This window comes from Phoca vitulina, unplaced genomic scaffold (genome assembly GCF_004348235.1).
Source record: "Phoca vitulina isolate PV1807 unplaced genomic scaffold, GSC_HSeal_1.0 scaffold36, whole genome shotgun sequence".
Classification (NCBI taxonomy): domain Eukaryota; kingdom Metazoa; phylum Chordata; class Mammalia; order Carnivora; family Phocidae; genus Phoca; species Phoca vitulina.
The window spans coordinates 8,423,016-8,442,427 of NW_022589739.1; the positions used below are offsets into that span (position 1 = coordinate 8,423,016).

General features: G+C 46.1%; 1 protein-coding gene across 2 annotated transcripts in view; it reads left to right on the plus strand.

Moving 5' to 3' along the window:
* The window catches only part of TRIM66 (tripartite motif containing 66), a 56,588-nt gene extending 48,889 nt beyond the window's left edge, over positions 1–7,699 (plus strand). For both annotated transcript variants that reach the window (XM_032427269.1, XM_032427270.1), the window contains 5 exons: positions 131–257; positions 556–630; positions 1,002–1,154; positions 1,572–1,790; positions 2,530–7,699. In XM_032427269.1, the coding sequence (XP_032283160.1) occupies positions 131–257; positions 556–630; positions 1,002–1,154; positions 1,572–1,790; positions 2,530–2,589 (634 nt within the window). In that variant the 3' untranslated portion in view covers positions 2,590–7,699. The remainder of the gene's footprint in view (positions 1–130; positions 258–555; positions 631–1,001; positions 1,155–1,571; positions 1,791–2,529) is intronic.
* Positions 7,700–19,412: the final 11,713 nt, after the last annotated feature.

The window sequence follows — 19,412 nt, forward strand, 5'->3', positions numbered from 1 at the left end:
CCCAAGCCACTGTGCCTCCGCCGCGCACCCCCCCCCCCCCCGCCGCCCCGGGTATCCTGGAGCAGAGGGACAGGGGAGGTGGCTCTGTGCCACGTGCTGAGGCCTCACTGGGCCTCACCTGCCTCTGCAGGGGAGACTGGGTGTGTACCTTGTGCCGCAGCGTGACCCAGCCCGAGATGGAGTACGACTGTGAGAATGCCCGCTATTGCCAGCCTGGGATGCGGGCCACCCCTGGCCTGAGCGTCTGTGACCAGAAGGTAGGGAGGGGTCTCTGGGGACAATGTTTCCTGCCTGCGGCAGCCTCCCTATGCCAGCAGCTGAGGCCTTTCTGAGGCGATGGGAAGCCTCTCCAGGTACCTCTCTGCTGGGCGATGCCTGACAGCCTGGCCCATGGGTGTTTGCAGGGAACCCCCTCCTGCCAGCTGTTTTCCTCTGGTGGGGGCCCATGCCCTGCGGGACAGAGCAGACCCTGCTGGAGTTTCCGGGGTCACTCTCTTCAGTCCTTCTTGAGGTGGGGCCGGGGCGAAGTAACCTGCTGCCTTCTGGTTTCTGCAGAAGTGTGAAAAGCTGGTCCTGTCCTTGTGCTGCAATAGCCTCAGCCTGCCCTTCCACGAGCCCGTTAGCCCGCTGGTAAGGAGGGCCGCCCGTTTCTGCTGGCTCCCGAGGTCCTGGGCCTGGGGCGGGTCCCAGGGGTACCCGGGGCGGGCTCAGCACATGGCCACTGCAAGTCAGGTTAATTCGTGCCTGGGCTAGCGGACCCAGCTGTGGCCACCACAGCCCCCCAACCCCACGGCCGCTGTGCCACACCTGACTGGACAGTGAGCCAGTCCTCCGTTTCCCCTTCCCTTTGTCTTCTCTCTCCACTTTTCTTCTTGCTGCCGTTCTCTTTCTTGTGTTCTTTCACTTCTGTTCCACCTCATTCTCCATCTTTCCCTCCTTCTTATCTGTACCTCCACTTTTTCTCTCTTCCTGCTTGGCTTCCCCTTCTTTCCTCCTCCAAGGCCCGGCATTACTACCAGATTATCAAGAGGCCCATGGACCTGTCGATCATCCGGAGGAAGCTGCAAAAGAAGGACCCAGCTCACTACACCACCCCGGAGGAGGTGGTGTCTGATGTCCGCCTCATGTTCTGGAACTGTGCGAAGTTTAATTATGTATGTCGTGCCTGTTTTCCCTCTCCCCTATTTCCCAGGGACCCCAAGACTCCTGGCTGGATGGGGATATCAGGTTTGGTCCTGAGTTGCCATGAGGACCTGGGAACAGACTTTCTGGGGCCCCCCGTAGTGAGTGTTTATGAGCGCTCTCCTGCACTTGGGTCTCAGCATGAACTCAGGAGGAAGCAGGGGGGAGTGCTAGTGGTTGGCTATCTGTGGGTAACTGTCAGGGCCACTTCTGCTTTGAGAGATGGTACTAAACTGGTTATCTTGAGTCTTCAGGAGAAAATGTCCCATTCTAGACTTCCAGGAAACCAGCCAGGCTTTGTGCTCTCTGTAGAGCTAGCTCTTAAGGGACCAGGTAGAGATGGGCTGGTGGAAATGGGCCGGACCATCACTGCTCTCCTTCCCCTTCAGCCTGACTCAGAAGTTGCGGAGGCCGGCCGCTGCCTGGAAGTGTTCTTTGAGGGCTGGTTGAAGGAGATCTACCCGGAGAAACGTTTTGCCCAGCCAAGGCAGGAGGACTCAGACTCCGAGGAGGTGTCTAGCGAGAGTGGGTATTCCACTCCCCAGGGCTTCCCATGGCCCCCCTATGTGCAGGAGGGCATCCAGCCCAAGAGGCGGCGGCGACATATGGTAAAGAGTTGCTGCCAGGTGGTGGGCAGGTGCGGGGGGCAGTTGGGCAGGCAGGGGGCACCCAAGCAGCACGGACAGGGCAACCTAAAGCCAGACTGCTCGGGAGGCACAAGAGAGTGGTGACAATGAACCCTCGCTCCCAGCCCCTTAGTCTAAGGGGAAGGCAGGGCAGCATGCGGCTCAGTAAGTCTGATTACCGCTGAGGCTTGAAATTCAGAGACGTGGATGTACCTGCCCAGGTCACCCAGCCAATTAGCAGCAGAATCAGGGCGAGAAGCCAGGGCTCCCGACTCGCAGCTCAGTGCCGGTTATTCTGTACTGTGATCCCCAGGAGAGGAGAAACACCTGGTCTCAGTGTCTGATCTCAGCTTGGGTTTGGGAGGAAGGAAGGCGTATTTCCGTCCCCTTGGTGTAGAGAAGGAGGGAGAGGTGCTGCTCGCAGCAAAGAGCGCTCCTCTGACCTTGGGTCTGGTCCTACATGGGCAGACTCGAGACATCACTTCGGTGCTGTTTCGTTCCACTGAACCGCTCCGCCTGGCTGCTGGGTGCCGGGCCCGACCAGCCGCCCCCTGTTGTGTACTGTGCTTGGCACACCATAGTGTGTAGTGGCTGTTGCATTCCTGGGCTAGAGTAGAACACCTGGGCTCTGGGGAGCCCCAGTCTGGACCCTGGGCCTTGTCACGTTGACAGGTGTTACACTGGGCCATGTTAATGCCACACATTTTTTTTTTCCTTTCAGGAGAACGAAAGAGCAAAACGAATGTCCTTCCGCCTGGCCAGCAGTGTCTCCCAGGTGTGAGCAGCCTGGTGGCTGGCGCCCCATCCTGTCGACCACTCCTCCCCACCTTTCAGCTCATTCTCTTCGGATCGTGGATGTGAGACGAGTCTTGTCGAGCTGTGTAGTGCTCTTCTTTGCCGTTTGCATCTTACAGCATTCATTTGGGAGCCATAGTGCATCCACTACAGAGAAGATTTCAGTAATAAACAGCAAAGAGGGAGGTGTTCCCGATTACCAGAAAAATCAGATGTGTAGGGTCCACTTGATGAGCCCACGCCCGGTCAGGCTCGGGAGGACCTAACTTCCTTGGTGACTCTCTCTGCTGAGGAAAGCAGACTTTTCTCACCTTTCAGCGTGCAGGGCTCGGGAGCAATGTGTATATCTGAAGTCCTCTTGGGCCCCGAGGGGAGGAAAAGAAGGGAGAGAGGTTCTGACATACGGCAGGCCCGTGAGCCCTGGCCCAGCACAGCCAAAGACTGTCACTGTTTGCCTTTGCTTGGCCTGCCGGGACAGGACGCCGCCTTGCACAGGGTAATGGAGGTTTCTAGAGGCCAGAGGTCTCAATTGGTGCCTATTTGGGTTCTAACGGTTTTCAGGGTATTTGTTTCTCATGCCCCCTCTCCCGATGTTGACTTAGGTGGCCGCTGTGCTCTAGGTGGTATGGCCTTCTCGACGGGGCCGGGTGGCTGTGCAGGGGCCACTGACAGCTTCAGGCTCAGATTTCACTGGCAGAGCCTGTCCTCTGTGCCACTGACTTTGGGTTCATAGCTCTTCTTCAGTGTCAGAATCTGCCTTCCTAGGAGTGATTGTCAGTGGCCATCCCTTCGGTGTCTCCACTCGGAGGTCCGGACTCTGAGTTCTGCCTGGGAAACCTGAGAGGCAGGGGCTGGCCAAGGAGGCTGACCCAGAACCAGCTCACCCTGCTGGGCTTCTCCTCCTCTTAGAGATCCTGGTCCCCAGCTTCCCCACTTTCACAGAGCCAAAGATCAGAGGCGAGTGCTCTGACTCGCCTGCCCCCAGGCTGCCCGCAGCCCAGAAAAAGCCAAGACTCTAATGGTAACCCTTTTCTGTTGGAGGCTGGAGAAGGCCAGAGGGTGAGCCAGGAGCCCGATCCAACTGCTCATGGGGAGATGTTCTGTCTAGGGTGGAGAAGGGGAAAACTGAGAGGTGAGGAGCCAGAGTCCTTCGGTGACCTTGAAGCAACTAAGAATGCAGAGGGAAATGTTCTGGAAGCCACAGGCATGGGAATTCCAGACTGCATCTCGGATGGAGATGGCTCTTCATGGTCCGTGCGGGGTGTTTGGGAGGAGGAGGCCCAGGCAGTTGCTGGGGGTCAGGCTACTTCACCAGCAAGGACTCGGTTGAGAAGGAAGCTACTGCTGATGATGCTGGGGGAGCTGCAGAGCCGGCACTCCCGTGGCCTGGCCTGCAGACGCCGCTGTCTCTGGTCTCGTCACGGCTGGGCTAATTTCAAGGGAGTCTTAGGTCATGGCTTTATTTTTGCTAAGAGATGAAGTTTAAGGAAGTTCTTGTGTGTAGGGCCTTTGTCAATGGGAACATTCTGCTTGGAGAAAATATTTCCTCTCTCCTTGTCAGTTGGTGGTACTGCTCATTTCCTTCGACACCCAGGCTGGGAGGCTGTCTTCGCTTCAGAGCCAGCCACGCCCTTGGCCCACCATTCTTTCATCAGCCCTTGCCAGGCTCTCCTGCACAGATGGGCTTCCATAGTCCTGTTTCCGAGTTTGGGGTAACTAAGTCTTTAATAAGCCAGTAGCCAGGCAATCTTTAGACCTAGCCCTCTGCTCTTTGGGGTGCACATGACTCTCTGGATTGGGCATTGGCTACTTCCCTTTCAATTTTTGAATCTTTTCCCCTGTTTAGTTGACTTGGCAAGGTTCCCTCTGTACTTACCTCACTAATTCATGCTCTTGGTCATCTTTTCTTTGTTGTGGCCCCCCACCCCCACCTCCCCTGCGTGAGCATCATGGTGCTATGTGCCGGACAGTCAGGTAAGGGCTGTGACAGCCTCTAATCTGATTGAGATCCTTCCACAGGACCAACTGGAGGCCACAGATACGAAGCAGAATTGCCTGGCTAACTGCTTGGCTTCCCTTCTGTTACGTATAGCGTGCTGGGCCAGGAGATCTTAGTAATGTAGTAGAGAGTCACATATTCCTTTCCCGTCGCAGAGACCCTGCATGCTGAGAGGCCCACTTTCGGCACCTGAGCAGTCGTAGAGTGTCCTTTCCTGCAAGGGGTCGAGGCCCTGACCCACCACACCACCCCTGCACTGGTTACCCCACACCACTGCCCCCCCCCACCCCGCCGGGCTTTTCCTGTGGACTTAACACCAGCATTTTGCGTCATGGTCTTGTTTTGTTTTTGCATGCAGAAAACAGAACATGACTTTTTAGAAATTAAAAGAAAAAGCTGCTAGCTGAGTGACTGACCTCATTGGCTATTTGCTAACGTCTGAGCTGATCCTGCTTTTGACTTACTCCCATAATGGCCCCTTTTGAAGTCAGTCAAGTCCTTTGGCCCTTGACTAAGTCATGAAATGGAAATACAGTGAGTTCTGGGTCCTCACAGTACAGAATGCAGTCCTAGTGGAGAAATGGGGCTCCTTGGATGTGCTGAGAAATAGGAGAGCAGAGTGGCTTCAGTGGATATGAAGGGGATTTTAGTGCAAAAATTGGAGCAGGATGAATTGCGCAGTACTCTTCCAGAACATGGGTAGGCTGGCCCTACCTGACTTCTAGCAGTTGCCAACTACATCCCCTCTGCGGGTCCCCCTCCCACAGTGGCAGCTGCCTGACCCTCTGTAGGCTCTGCTCGAAGATTTGGTGGGTTCTGGCTCCCTGTGGCAACAGGTCTTTGCCTTGCTCCTGAGACCTAGACCTCTCCTCATTTGTTCCCAGGCTCTGCTCTGCTCTCTTTCACTCCGTGATGTCATGTCATCTGTAGTCTTCTCTCCTGAATTCCCGAACTGAGACTTTGCTCCTTCGAGATCACCTCCCCCATGCTTCCTCTTCTCCCACTCCCTTGCTGCTGTTTACTGAAATTGCCTGCTCCTTTAGCCCAGTTCCCTGACCTCCTCTCTTTGTCTCAGCCTTCACCTGGGCTGCTTCCTCTCCCTAGCCTAAACCCGTGGCCCGTCACACACGGACATTTTTATCAGGATCCTGAACTTTCTTATCCTCCCCAACTCAAACCTTCCCCTGAAACTGTCAACCGTTCTCCATTTTTGGCATCTGCTTATTTTCTGATCCCTCCTCCTGGGTTGCTAAGCATGACAGCTTCATAGTTGACACCCTCAGTTGGGCTGTCAACATTGATGGGTATATCTTTGGCTTGTAATTATGCTGCTATCTGTCCATGCCCCTCATCTTTGCTCTCAGCAAGTGACTGACCCCATTGCCTACTTCACAGAACAGAGTCCCTAAAGTGAGAACCTCCTTGCCCACTTGCTCTTCTCTACTTCCCATCTGTCTGTGTCTGCATCCCTCCTCAGATCCTTGCCTTCTGCTCCCATTTGGTGCTCTGTTTCTTGAATCCTGCTCTATGGCCTCCAAGACTTATCCCTTATCCCACCGTTCCCACTTCCTGGGGCCTCAACCTCCCTCTCCATCAGTGGCTCCACAAAGCCTCCAAACAAGCAGAGGTCTCCCCCAGACTAAAACAAAGCTTCTTAGAGTCGGTTGCCCCTCACCCATTTTCCTTATTAGCCAAGTTTCTTTAAAAAAGGATTTTTTTCATTAATCCTTTTCACTTTTCAACCCTCCACAGCTTTTCATAAGAGTCACCAGTGACCACCCAGTTGCCAAATCGAAAGAATACATTTCAGTCCTCAACTGTCTCGACGTCTCCACAACATTTCACACCACCCACCCGTTGCTCTTTGAGACAGCCCCTTCACATGGCTTTTCTGACACCGCAGGTGTCTGGGTTATTCTCTTACCTCTCGGCCACATAGGCTGAGCCTTTCTTGAAGTCTTGACAAGGGAACACACCTGCAGCTCCTTGCGGTCTCCCCTCTTCAGTCACTGGGCCGTCAGGAGGAAACCTGACTCTTCCTGCCCCCCACCCTCTGGGTCCGCCTGTTTTCTTTGAGTCCGTTTCTCTCCCTGGACTCTGTTCTCCCCATGCCAGTCATGTTTATAAGCTCTCCTGGGAGGACAGCATCTGCAAGCCTTTCCCTCTGCCTTTGCCAGTGTAGCATGGAGACAGATTTTAGCTATGTTCGCCAAGAGGTCCCATCCAAATCAGCCTAAGAATGTGGATTGAGTCTTACCAAGAAGCAGTTTGGTAAATGGGATTCCCAGGCTGGTGGGCAGCTCATCGCCATGATCCCCATACCAGTTAGAGCCAGCCACAGTTGGTGAGGCGCTTGGGATCATGATAAAACATGTTTCCATGCATGGGTCATTGTGCTACTGGTCAGGAGGAGGATCCTGGCAGGGGTGGCTGTCTGCCACTGGTAACGTTCTGGTCGAGGGAAAACTGAGAAGTGCTGGGATTCATCCCTTGCTTCAGCTGGGCCTCTTTTGGCCAGGTCTGTCCCATCTGTACTGATATCAGCCCCGGCATGCTCCAGCTGTTCCTAGAGCTGGACGCAGATGTCAGGTGTTTTCTTGGAGGTGGGGTGAGATAGTAGAAAGTGACCTGATTTGAGATGCTGAACACCTAAATTTTGGCTCTGCCAGTTATGAGCTATGTGACACTGGGTACAGTTTCCCCATCTATGAAGTTGGTTGGGGGAGGGGGTTGAAAACAGTGATCTCTCAGAGGCTGTGCTACTAGAAAGCTGGTGGTAGTGATTCTAACTCTAAAGCTCAGGCCCCACAGGCAGCAATTAATGGGGGTAGGACATAGCTGGGGAGTCTTGGCCAAGGCAGGACAAAGGGACTCACAGGCTAGACTGAGCTGCTTTGAGGAAAGCAGCTTTGAGCTGCTTCTTGAGCCATATGCCCATTCCTCAAGCTGCACCTCTTTCTTGGATATCTAGGGTGAGTTCCTCTTGGGCCTTTTCCAGAAGTGGCCATTGGATCCAAAGTGGTTGAGGGCAGGAGGGAGGAATATGGTAAAGGGAAATGTCACTGATCTTCAAAGGACTTACACGTTCAAGAACAAATTAAAAAATAGCACTTTTCTTTACCAATAATTGTGTCCTGGAGTGTTTCTTCAGTAATTATGGTCGAACCTACTTCATGGTCTTCTTGCCCCTGGACTCCACATCATGAAGAACACAAGGTGGGGGAAGAATAGACTGGGAAACCTTCCATCCAGGGAAGAACTCAACTCTCCGCTTCTTGTTGCACGAACACAGCCCATTCCTCAAGATTCAGGCAATGAGTCTGAGGCAGAGTTAGGGGAAAGCCATCTTCTGAGTGCCCACCACTTCCAGGCACTTCATACCTCAAGAATGTCCTTTATATAGTGCCATTCCCCAGTCACCTAGCCTGAGCTCTCCTCTCTGCCCAGTCTACGCCTGTGGTTTCTAGCCATCTGGGGGAGAAGGACGTTGTTTTGAATATTCATTCATTTGGACTGCACAGAATCTGAACCCCTTTCCTATTTGGGCAGAATTCCCCACTTCAGGAGTCTTGGGAAGCAGAGCTCACTCCTCACCACTGTAGCTAAGTATATTAAAATCTTGATTTATCAGCATGCCCTGTAGCTAGGATACAGGTCTAATGGTAGTCATTAAAAAAAAAAAAACAAAAACCAGAAAAACACCAGGGACCACAGAGACTTCTGTGGTGATGGTATTGGTTGCAGTGAGGCAAGGTTTCCATGGCAGCGAGAGCAGCACAATGAACTGAAGCCCCTGGTGCTTGATGGCAGTGCTGGTTTCTACAGTAGACCCATTAGCTCCTAATTCTCTCGCTTTTCCAACAATTCTGTGAACTCTCTCAACAAATATTTTATAGAATCATTTTCTGCTTAAATGAACCAGAATTGGTTTCTTTTCTTTGGAAATAAGCACCCTAACTGATGCAGAGATCTTGGAGAATCTCATCAAGTCAGCGACCCACTCTCTGAGCTCCAGAGTCCTGCGGACTATTGGACACGTACACTTCAGTGTCTCGATGTCACCTGACATACTAGCCAGTCCCCGGCACCCTTAACGTATTCTTCCTTACGTAGTCTCTATCTCGGAAGCTAGGAAGAAAACCAGGGGCATGTGGTGTCAGAGAAGTTTGTGTTTCAAGGAACGATGATCACTTTTTAAAAAATATTTTATTTATTTGGGAGAGAGAGCACGAGAGCATGCACATGAGTGGGTGGGAGGAGCAGAGGTAGAGGGAGAAGCAGACTCCCTGCTGAGTAGGGAGCCTGACATGGGGCTCGATCCCAGGACCCTGGGATCATGACCTGAGCTGAAGGCAGATGCTTAACCAATTGAGCCACCCAGGCACCCCAGATGATCATCACTTTTAATGCTTAAGATGAGACCTGGAAGTCTTTCTGACCCCAACCCTTCCCAGAGTGGCCCAAATACTGAAAACCTTACCCATGCCTGTTCCGAGCTTTCTGCTATGTTTGTCGTCCAATGCTATCTTTCTCCAGGTCCCAGGGACATACAGCCTGACTACTCCCCACTCCTCAGCTTCCACAACAAGCTGCTATAGCAAGCCCACTCCCCAGAGCAAGCCCTACACTGGCAGGCAGGCCTACAGCAGACCCCTTCCTTCTGCACACATGGCCTGTGGATTGTTTTATCCACCGGGCAGTATAGGAAGAGTATCCGGGGCCTGATAAAAATAAGTCCTAAGAAAATTTAAAAATAAGAAAACCTAAATAAATACCTATTCAGTGTCTAAATGTTAAACCCTTGTTAATTTTATAACCATTTCACAATATTTCTCCTACACAGATGGAGGCCAGGGGTACAGCAACCCCCAGGAAGCTTAGGAATATCCTTTCAGTCCAGTGGGGGAAATAAAGCTCTGTTTTCAGTATAAGAGGATAGGCTCAACTGCTGTAATGACAACAAAAAAGATCCAAAAAAAGGGGCTTAAAAAATAGAAATGTATTTCTTTTTCAGGTTAATAGTCCCAGAGGTAAGCAAACAGATTAAGGTAGGTAGATGGCTCTGCTCTGTGAGATTGTCAAAGAACCCAGGTTCTTTATAAGGTCCGTTTTTACCATTCTCTAGGATGTCACTTTCATCTGTGGGATTGAAGTGGTTGAGCAATAGCTTATCTGTGTTCCTGTCTGGAGGAAGGGTAAAGAGAGAGGAAGTGGAAATAAGCAATTTCATTCAAAACCTGTATCTTGGAAGTTGTACACATCACTGCTTCTGACATGCGAATTCATGAAGCATTCCATATTTTTAAGTATCAGCTCTGAATCAAGATTATTGTTAGATTTCTTCCATGCATCCACATGTTCCATGCTAATGGGATGGTATTGTGATAGAGTTGCATGGATAAAACCTGGTTTAGAAAAGAAAAAACAAACAAAAAACCTGTGTCTTGGAAAGTGTTATATACATCACTGCTTCTCAAAAAAGCTTGGTTAGATCTTATTCATAAGGCAACATCCAGCTCTAGAGGAGGCTTGGAAACATCAACACCATAGCCTCAGCCATGCTTCAGCCAAAGAACTAAGGCCTAGGGCTGGTGGAAACAGTTGTCCTTCACTAGGGCTCTAGAGAAGGGCTCTGTCCTTTGTTCCAGTGAGTCCCAGGTGTGGTCCACTGACAAAGTCCCTTCATGGCAAAGGCTGTGCCAGGGCTGAGCCTCTGTGACTTTTTAAGTTTATTAATTAGCTTAGTGGAGCATTTATCCTCTCTTTCCTGTATGAAATGTATCTCTGGGTAACCAAATATTTGATGAGGGGAAGTGTCTCTTGCAGAAGCATTCCAGCTAATAATTGAAGGGTTGATAGATTGGAATATCGCCATTTTCCAACCCCTAATGAATGAATGAATCTGGGTAATGACCATGCACGGCTACCCATATCACAAAAAAGAGAGACATCCAGACATTACATGTCTCCTGATTGAAGAACACAATATCACCTATGAAGTGTTTCCAAACAAATATGTTCTGACCCTAACCAGACCCCTGGGTCTAACTGCCAATTAACAGATGTAGCTCCCAAATGACAGGAAATGCAAAGAATAGAGGAACACCTTGAATGACATCACAAGGATACAATCAGCAAAATCCAGTCTGTGGAACATATAGGACATATGATCTGGTTCCTTCAACGAATATATTGCACTGGGGATAAAAGTGGGATGGGCAGGAAACCTATAGATTAAAGAGACTTAAAGAGTGGGGCGCCTGGGTGGCTCAGTTGTTAAGTATCTGCCTTTGGCTCAGGTCATGATCTCAAGGTCCTGGGGTTGAGTCCCACATCAGGCTCCCTGCTCAATGGGAAGTCTGCTTCTCCCTCTCCCACTCCCCCTGCTTGTGTTCCCTCTCTCACTGTGTCTCTCTCTGTCAAATAAAATCTTTTTTTTTAAAAAGAGAGAGACTTAAAAACCCTATAAACCCATTGCAAAGTATGGAACTTACTTACATTCTGATTTAAACAAACTAAAAATATCATGAGATAATTGGGAAAAGCTGAACGCTAACAGGATATTTGATGATATTAAAAACTTATTTTTTATGTTATTTGAATTTGTTATTTTAAATTTTTATGTTTTTTAGGCATTATAAAGGTTTGTTATAGTAGAGTATTAGAAATAATGAAAAGCCTGTAGAAGATGGTTAAATAATTAATAGAATATAATTTAAATTATATTTAAGGAGTCTATAGGACATACTTTAAATGAGACAAAGATTCTCAAAGTCTTTGTTTGGATTAAGAATCCAACAGAGTAATGGGATGCATAAAGGGAGAAGAAAATTCCAAAGTTCTTATTTCTGAAAGCAGAGACGTCAGTTTAAAAAATTATCAAAAGAGGAATAAATTATTAATACAAGCAAACAGATTTGCAGATTAGATTACCTTTTATAGAACATCATAACACCTTCTGAAGCACAGGCCTCTTAAAAGATGCTTTTGTATGAATAACATTTCCAAGGCTCACTGAACAATCCTGCTCTGTGTTTTGTTAGAAACTTTCATGCAGTCTCCCCACCGGACAGGAGAGTAACACTGTCTAGTCTTTAGTGTTAGTTAGACTGGGTTGATTTTCACTAGCAGTTAGAATGGCCCAAATTTTCAAAACTAAGCACTAAAATTCTATCATTTCACTTTAAGACAAAATTTCCTGTCTAAGAAGTTTTAAGTGTATAATATAGAAAAGAACAACTACATAAAATACCTGGTACTTAGATCAAATACTAGATACTAGATCAAAAAACAAACAAACAAACCCAGTTGTAAAGGACATTATTGGGACAAGTGGGAAAATTTTAGTATGGGTCCGTAACTTGTATTAATATGAAATTTCCTGAGCGTGATAATTTGAACTGTGATTACAGGGGAGAATGGCTTTGTTCTTCAGTGATACATGCTCAAGTATTTAGGGATGAAGGGTCATGTTGCCTGCAACTCTTCAGGGTTCAGAAGAACTCTGTGTTGTATTATTAAAGGAAATGTGGCAAAAAGTTACCAATTGGTAAAGGTAGATGAAGGGTATATGGGTGTTCATTACACTGTTCTTGGGAAGCAAGGGAAAATTTAATAAATGAAATATGAAGCATGCATCTAGAACAGCATCATGGAAAATACTTATGAGATGATGCCAATTTTAAAAAAAGCAGAACACAGAATTATATATAAAATAAAAGAAAAAAGATATAAATATATTAGAATGTTGCCAGTGGTTGTCTTTTCTCCAAACTTTGCACTAAAAAGTTACATTGTGTGTGTGTGTGTGTGTGTGTGTGTGTATATATATAAGCTTTTATCATGGAATGTTTCAAATATGATCTTGTGTGTCTTAGCTCAAAGCCCCCTCCTCAGAGAGCTTGTCCTAACCACCCAATCTGAAGTGGACCCCCAGCACTTTCTCTCACAATCTTGTTTTATTGTCATCCTAGCACTTACTACTATATTATTTTTCTTTTTATGTCACTTGTTTTCTTGCTTATTGTCTGGATCACCCCTCATCTGATGTAAGCTTCCCGAGAACAGAAATCTAGCCCAGACCCTCGAACAGTGCCTATAGTTGCTCAATAGCTATGTGTTGGATGAATGAGTGACTCAGGTCTTTGTCATCCAACCTCCCATTTTACCGGGCACTCCGAAGTCTTGAGAAGGGGAAGAACTTGTCCAAGGTCCCTCATGAGTTCGTGGCGATGCTAGAACTAGAACTCAGGCTTTGTGACTCAGGTCTCTATAGGCTCTTCTTTCAAAATGTCTCAGGCTGAACTAGCTCCTGGGCACCAGGCAGGTGGCAGGAGTGAGAGAGGACGCACAGTGCATTCCCCTTGTTGCAGTGTGCCGGAAGCCCCCTAGGTGGCGCCAGAGGCGCTCCTTTAGCTCTAGGGAAAGGGAAAAAGTGGGTACAGGCAAACTCCAGAGGCACACTTGGATGAGAAGCGGGATATTTGACAGTCTTAAATTGTCTCTCTACCGACTGCTCATTAGTTGTGAGGCAGAAAAAATGTACAGTAATTAGACAGTGGAGAAATCCACACCTTGACTATGTGACCAAAAAAAACATCACGGATGAGGACAGATGGACGTGTTGTGAGTCCAGAAGTGATACACTGTTAAGGACACAACATCACTTATACAGTATTGAAGCCCGGAATGCACAACCTGAATCTAATGAGAAAAACATCAGAGAAGCTAAAAATGAGAAATGTTATATTAGGGCCAGGGGATAGGGGACTGGATTTTTTTTAAAAAATGGTGTCACGAACAATGAAGAAAAATTGCGAAAATGTCCCAGATTAAAAGAGGCTAAAGAACAAAATGCAGGGCACCTGGGTGGCTCAGTTGGTTAAGCGACTGCCTTCGGCTCAGGTCGTGATCCTGGAGTCCCAGGATCGAGTCCGACATCGGGTTCCCTGCTCAGCGGGGTGTCTGCTTCTCCCTCTGACCCTCCCCCCTCTCATGCTCTCTCTCTATCTCATTCTCTCTCTCAAATAAATAAATAAAATCTTAAAAAAAAAAAAAAAAGAACAAAATGCAATACCTGAGACTAGACTGGGTCCTGTAGTGGAGGGAGATGCTATAAAGGACATTATCGGGTCAACTGACAAAACTGGAATATGGACAGTAGACTACATTAGTGTATCCACGTTAAATATACTACAGCTGATTACTGTACTGTTGTTATATAACGGTATATAAGGGAATATCCTTATTTTTAGGGAATATGCACTGGAGTAGTTAGGAGTAAAAGGCCATAGTGTATGAGACTTACCCTCAAATGGTGCAGGAAATATATATATATTTATTTATATGTATATTTAAATATAGAAAGTATGTATTATATATTGGGAGTATATACTTTACTGAAATTAGAAAAAAATTATATATTTGTATATATACATATAAATAAAGCAAATGGGGTAAAATGTTAATAAGTGAATCTGGGTAAAGATTCTTTTTTACTATTTTTACTTTTTAACTATTCTTGTTACTACTGGATATTATTTTTATTATTTTTATCTTTGCCACTTTTCTGTAACTTCGAAATTATTTCCAGATAAACATGTAAGAAGCAAAACCAAAGTGAAGGATGGTGGTTGCAGGCACCTCCTCTGCCTGCCCTGTTTCTGCTGCCCGATTCAGAGCTGGCGTCCTGCCTCACGCGAGCGTGTCTTCTGCTGTCCCTTGCTTCAGTCATTCTCTCCTGAAAGGACTAAGTTTGGCTTCCAGCCCCTGAGGCTGAGACTGAAGCTGCAAAGGGGTAGAACTACTCTGTCCATGGCTGGGAAAGGTGCTGAGGCCTCTGTAAGGAATGTGGAGAAGCAGCGGAAGGCTTTGAGTCCTGTCTTCACTCCAACTCTGGCCTCTGGGGCCTGAGGGTATCTGTGGGATCAGCTCGTTGAAAGTCATTGGGCTCAGGCTGGGTTTCCCCAGCCATTCTGACGAGGCATCTGGTACCTGGGGGGCTCAACTGGGCTGGGTGTGGGAAGAGCCTTGGCAGTATTGGGACAGGGAGGGCCTCGCTGTCCTTTCCCTCTGCCGACAGTTTCTTGGAAGTGACACAATCCGTTTTCTCTCCTGAGTCTGGCATGCTGGACACCCCTGATTCCTCAGGAGTCCTTCCAATCTTCCAATGATCTCCTTTGCATTAAATCAGCAACATGGGATGTCTGGTGATAGGGAGGTAGGACACTGGCCCCAAGTCTGACCCTGCACTTCTTCCTGGGATGACTTCTGGTGGTGTTTTCCCGGGCTCCATACACTTCAAATGTGAATAAGAGAGACTTCATCCCTTCATCCCCATGCTGGGACCTGCCTGGGCCTGACTCTCACCCAGACCTTCTCAGAGGAGAGGGAGGTCGAGTCTGCATTTTCATCACCCTAAAAAGAACCCCATACCTGTTAGCAATCTCTCACCATTCCCCACCTCTTCACAGTCCCTAGCAACCACATAATCTACTTTCCCTATGTATAGATTTGCCTATTCTGGACATTTCACGTAAGTGGAATCATACAATATATGAACCTTTGCATCTGGCTTCTTCCACTTAGCACAATTCAAGATGCATCCATGTTGTACCATGTATCAGTACTTCATTCCTTTTTATAGCCAAATAAATTCCATTGTATGGATATGCCAATGTATATGGCATGAAGTACAGGGTCAAGTTCATTCCTTTTCATGTAGATATCCAGTTTGCCCAGCATCATTTGTTGAGAAGACTATTTTTCCCCCCATTGAATTATCTTGGCACTCTTGTCAATTGACCAGTGATGCATGGGTTCATTTCTGGACTCTCAGTTCTATCCATTGGTTCTGTATGTTTATCCTTATGCCAGTCTGGCAGTCTTTTTTTTTTTTTTTTAAGATTTTATTTATTTTGAGACACAGAGATAGAGAGAGAGAGAGCACAAGTAGGGAGGAGGATCAGAGGGAGAGGGAGAAGCAGACTCCCCACTGAGCAGGGAGCCTGACGCCGGGCTCGATCCCAGGACCCTGAGATCATGACCTGAGCAGAAGGCAGATGTCCAACCAACTGAGCCACCCAGATGCCCCTAGTCTGGCAGTCTTAATTAGTGTAGCATTATAGTAAGTTTGAAATTAGGAATTGTGAGCCCCCCAACTTTGTTCTTCTTTTTCATATTGTATTCCCTGCTCTGGGTTTCTTGCATCTCCCTGTGAATTTTAGGATCAGATTGTCAATTTCTGCAAAAAAGGCATCTGAAATTTTGAATTTGTAGATAAATGTGGGGATTATTGTCATCTTAACAATGTCAAGTCTTCCAGTCCATAAACATTAATTTAGTTTTGGTGTGCACTAACCTGACCTTTAATTAGATTTATTTGATAAGGAGGCTGGGTCAGACATCCTCAGTCAATCAGAAAAACTGAATTAATTGTCAAATGTTTCATTTTGAACCGTGGGGATAAGGTACACCTCTACTTTTGTGAAGGTAGGAGAAGAGAAAAGATGGAAAGACTTGTATAAATTGGTAGATCCTACCAATAATTAAAGATAGATCTCATTAAGAAAAAGTTACATTTTGCATTATATACTTTTCAAGGACATGCACCCATTCAAGAAATCTTAAGATAACACATAATGATCTAAACATCTCTGAATTTATCTTATAGAACAGAAAAATTATAGGATGGTTTTTGTGATGTTGAGTGTCTCAGAAATCTTTTGAATAACAGAGATACATATTAATTAATGCATAAAGCAACTCTTCTTGGCTTAAGAAAACTGAAGTCCATCCCTTCCCCCCAAACTTTGGAATTTTTACTGACAGGGCCAGCAAACCCTGGAACAAACTGTACTAATTGCTTCTATGTTTTGTTATAGTGACAAACTTCAATTCTGATCCCTCTTCCTTAAATGACAAGAAAGTTGATATTGCACTTTAACAATGACGTTACCACATGGAGGGTTTAAGTAAACAGCATATAATGCTTGTGTCCAGCAGTGACATTAATAATTACTGGAAGGGACTGAGAGAAGATTGTTGTGTAGTAATGACCCCTGCAATAGATTGAGTTCCCTTGGCAGTATCAAGAGTTTGTCACGTTGGTGGTCATGGTGTTGCAATCCATTACCTCACCGAGAACTGACGACTTCAGCTAGGGTAACTAACCATAATATTTAATGTAGCTGCCTTGAGCCACTTGAAAACTTCGAAAAAAATTTTTTCTCTAAGGCATTTATATCAAGTGTTCCCGGGAAAACCCAGTACCTCTATGTACACATTTTAGGGAGTTGTGTTTTATTTCCTCGTGTAGTTTCTCTGAGTCCTCTCTACAAATGTTAGTGATATTTGCACACTAGAAATGAATATTTGTCTATTTGTCCAGTTTACCTATCTACCTATTTATTCGTCTATATTTTACCATGTTCTACAAAGTCTTCCTCCCTCCCTCCCTCCCTTCCTTCCTTCCTTCCATTCCTTCCTTCCTTCTTTCCTTCCTTCCTTCCATTCTTTCATTTACTAATGCCATGATGTTTTATTAAATAACTATTAAGTGCCAGGGACTGTCCCAAGCATTGGGAACAAGCAATAAGCAAAGAGGTTGGAGCTTAACTTCTGGTGAGGAAGGAAAGAAAATAAACAAGATTGTTTTAGGTGATATTAAGATGACAACATAGGGTAATGTGATTGACTTTCGAGGTGGGACTACTTTAGATATAGGGGTCAGGGAAGGCTTCCCTGAGGAGGTGGCTAGTGGGCTGAAATCTACATGATGAAAAAGAACCAGCCTTGGGGAGGTATGGGGCAGATCCTTGTAGGTAAATAGTACGTGCACGGTATTGGAAGCAGCTTAAAATAATACAGTCAATACAAGGAAAAAATAGAAAAAGATGAAGGTAGAAATGAGGGAAAATGGAAGAGAGAGAACACGGGAAAGTCATACTGCTGGTATGCAAGCCATAATGTTCAGCAAAGTTATCAGAGTTGAGCTGCAACTTTGGTTCCTATCTTCCTGGAAGCCAAGGTGAGACAGGAAGTATGACCGATTTCATGGTATGTTTTCTTCATAAGGAAAAGAGGTGTCAGTGCTTCAAGGGGAAAAAGATTTTTTTTTTTTTTCTGGCACTCAGGATGGAAATACATTTCTTGTGTGGACTTTTCTATAAGGAACATAGAGTGATTGTATTAGTCACCAACTTTATGATAATTTGTTACAACAGCCATATAAAACTAGTATAATTAGATCCATCTTGGATGCAATAACAGACACTCAGCCACTTGAACTAGCTTAAGCAAAAGAGGGCACTTTAATATAAAGATTTGAAATATTCCATGGAATTCTAGGAATGCAGCTCATTTCAGGAAATACTAGGATCGGGGATAGAAAACTGTCAGAACTCTTTTTGGTCCCTTTTCCTTTCTCTTTGTGGATCTTTTTCATCCTTCCTATTCTTTTCACATTTTTCTTGCAGCCTGGTCTTGTGTATTTCTACAGGCCATGTGGTGGAAGCATGTCTGTGGACATCAACTGATTTTCTATGTTTCCATGTTAGCTACCTAGAGAAAAACTGAAATCTCTCAGTCCTAATTCCAAATTCCTGGGAGAGAGAGATGATTGGCTCAGCTTGAATCAGGTACCTACTTGGAGCAATCGACTGTAGCCTGGTGGCCTAGTTACCTTGTCTGAGGATCCAAGGCTAGTTTCCAGAAAAAGACACCATTCTGCTGTTTTTTAAATACACTCATGTAGGGGGTCAAGAAACTGTTTAATGGGTTTAAACCAACATTAAAAAGAGATAAAAATATCCGGGTGCATAGCATGTGGTATGGATATTTTATAAAACTTGTTTCAGTTATTAAAGGTATAGGTGCATATGTATTGGATGATAACATAAAATGTATTTCTTTGGGTGGATTATGGCCAAAAAGTTTGGGAAACTCTGGGATGGGCAATCTGGTAGGATTCTGTTATAGAGTTATAAAATAATGTCGTGAGTATTTTTTTTTTTTTAACAGCATTTCTTAATATAAGCAGATGGCATAAGGATAAAGCATGACTTGGTACAGGCAATTTTGCAAGGGTGATGATAAAGTGGTCTTTGTCTGGCTTGATTCAGGCTAAAATATAGTCCAGTGGTTTCCAATCTGGCTTGACATCACGCTCACTTGAAGACCTCTTGAAAATGATTTCATGGGATCTATCGAATCAGAATTCCTGTAAGTGTAACCTTCAAACCTGAACCTGTATTTGAATACAAGATAAAGCAAAACAAACAGAACTCCCCAGATGTCTCTGATAGGTAGTCAGGTTCGGGACTCACTAACCCAGAGACGACATAGAGGAAGGGTCATCTGCATACCTTTCAAATAATTGTCCTAACTGCAGTTTCTCTCAACCAGGCTTCTCATTGGGCAGAGTGGGGAGAATTCTGTGACACAGAAGAGAAATGCCATATTCAGACTGGTTTCTCCTGGGTACATTGACACACCCTCTTGGTATTGCTGAATCTTTATTTGAAGGCAAGGAGTCTTCATGTAAGGTAAATTCTGGAGGTTTGAGGTTAATCCAAACCTTTTTCTCAAAGTCACAAAGTATCCCCAAACTGACATTGACCCCAGAGGATATTCTTGAAACTTTTATTTAATATAAAAAATTATTTTGCTTTATGACAACAACACCTTCATGCTGGATAAGCTCTGAATATAAGACAGAAATTAATAAGTTAATGAATACATAATTGACATTCTCACTGTGGTTAGGTGAATGGGGGTAAGTGTTTATGACATTCAGCTCTAGTTTGTTTATT